At 34.6% G+C, this 1,065-nt stretch overlaps 1 protein-coding gene across 2 annotated transcripts in view; it reads left to right on the top strand.

Annotated features, from left to right (window-relative positions):
- LOC117169421 (protein FAM13A) overlaps positions 1–505 on the top strand; it is a 116,523-nt gene extending 116,018 nt beyond the window's left edge. For both annotated transcript variants that reach the window (XM_033355796.1, XM_033355803.1), the window contains exon 12: positions 126–505. In XM_033355796.1, coding sequence (XP_033211687.1) covers positions 126–339 — 214 coding nt within the window. In that variant the 3' untranslated portion in view covers positions 340–505. The remainder of the gene's footprint in view (positions 1–125) is intronic.
- Positions 506–1,065: the final 560 nt, after the last annotated feature.

The raw sequence follows: 1,065 nt of genomic DNA, 5'->3' as shown, positions 1-1,065 counted from the left end.
CCCCCCCCCCCCAGAATTTTAGTAGGCACCCCGATGATAAATATTGATTTTTATTCCTGTACGATTGTTCTCTAAGATTTAAATTTTCAGAAGTTTTGGTTCAACATTCGGAACTTTGTTTTCAGACAAGAGCTTCTGGTGCAACAGCGAGTAACGCGAGAAGAAAAGAAACGTCTCCGGCGGGCACTGAAGGAACTCGAGGCTCAATTTGAAGCCCGTGCCGGTCGTCGAATGCAAAAAGAAGATCGAGGTCCCCAGGTTCTGATGATTTACGAGTCTTATAAACAAACAAAAGCCAAATTAAGGTTGATCGATGCTCTTGTGGCCAAGAACGCCTGACGGAGTCCCTAATTCTAGCAAATTTGAATCTAAATTTGCTAGTATACCACAAACTAAGGAGATGCATCAAGGGAGATTTTGTCAAGTTTTACGATCCGCGGAGTATTAAAAGCTAGTTGCCGAAGCTAATGTTACATTTTGTAGTAATTAAAGAAAATTTTACGTAGCGACTTTTGCAAGGTTCACTTCGAATTCCGATTTTAACTTGGTTTATCAAATTAGTGTTACTAGAGTTAAATCAGATTATGAAGAAGAAGAAGAACATTTTTTCGATCAGACGTATCGTCTTAATTAAAAGTCTTGACGCGTTTTCCTCGTAAGGTTAAGTTTGGAGCAAGATCTCATAAAATTGTTACTAACTTTCATACCATTTTTTTTTAAAAAGTTCATAAATGTTCAATGTATTTTTTGTATAACTGAGTCGGCATAAGGAGGTAACAGTTTTCGATAAAACTCGCAGGGTGGCCACTAGGATTGCTTGAAATTGAACAAATGAGTATTTAAACACTAAAAATTGTATAATTTGTATACACAGCTTGAATTAAAGTTAAATAATTTTAAACTAATGACCAAGAAATTTAACAACTTTAATTCCATACTTTATAAATTGAACTGTTTGGGTCTAGGTTTGTTTGATTTCGACATTTTTTAAATTAAATCAGTTAACATTAAAACATTTGTTAGATTGGAAAATTAAAAAATGTGCAATTTTGAAATTAAAGCCTC

Source organism: Belonocnema kinseyi, chromosome 1 (assembly GCF_010883055.1).
Source record: "Belonocnema kinseyi isolate 2016_QV_RU_SX_M_011 chromosome 1, B_treatae_v1, whole genome shotgun sequence".
NCBI lineage: Eukaryota > Metazoa > Arthropoda > Insecta > Hymenoptera > Cynipidae > Belonocnema > Belonocnema kinseyi.
Note: the sequence above shows the minus strand (reverse complement) of the source record. Positions and strands in the feature narration are given on the sequence as shown.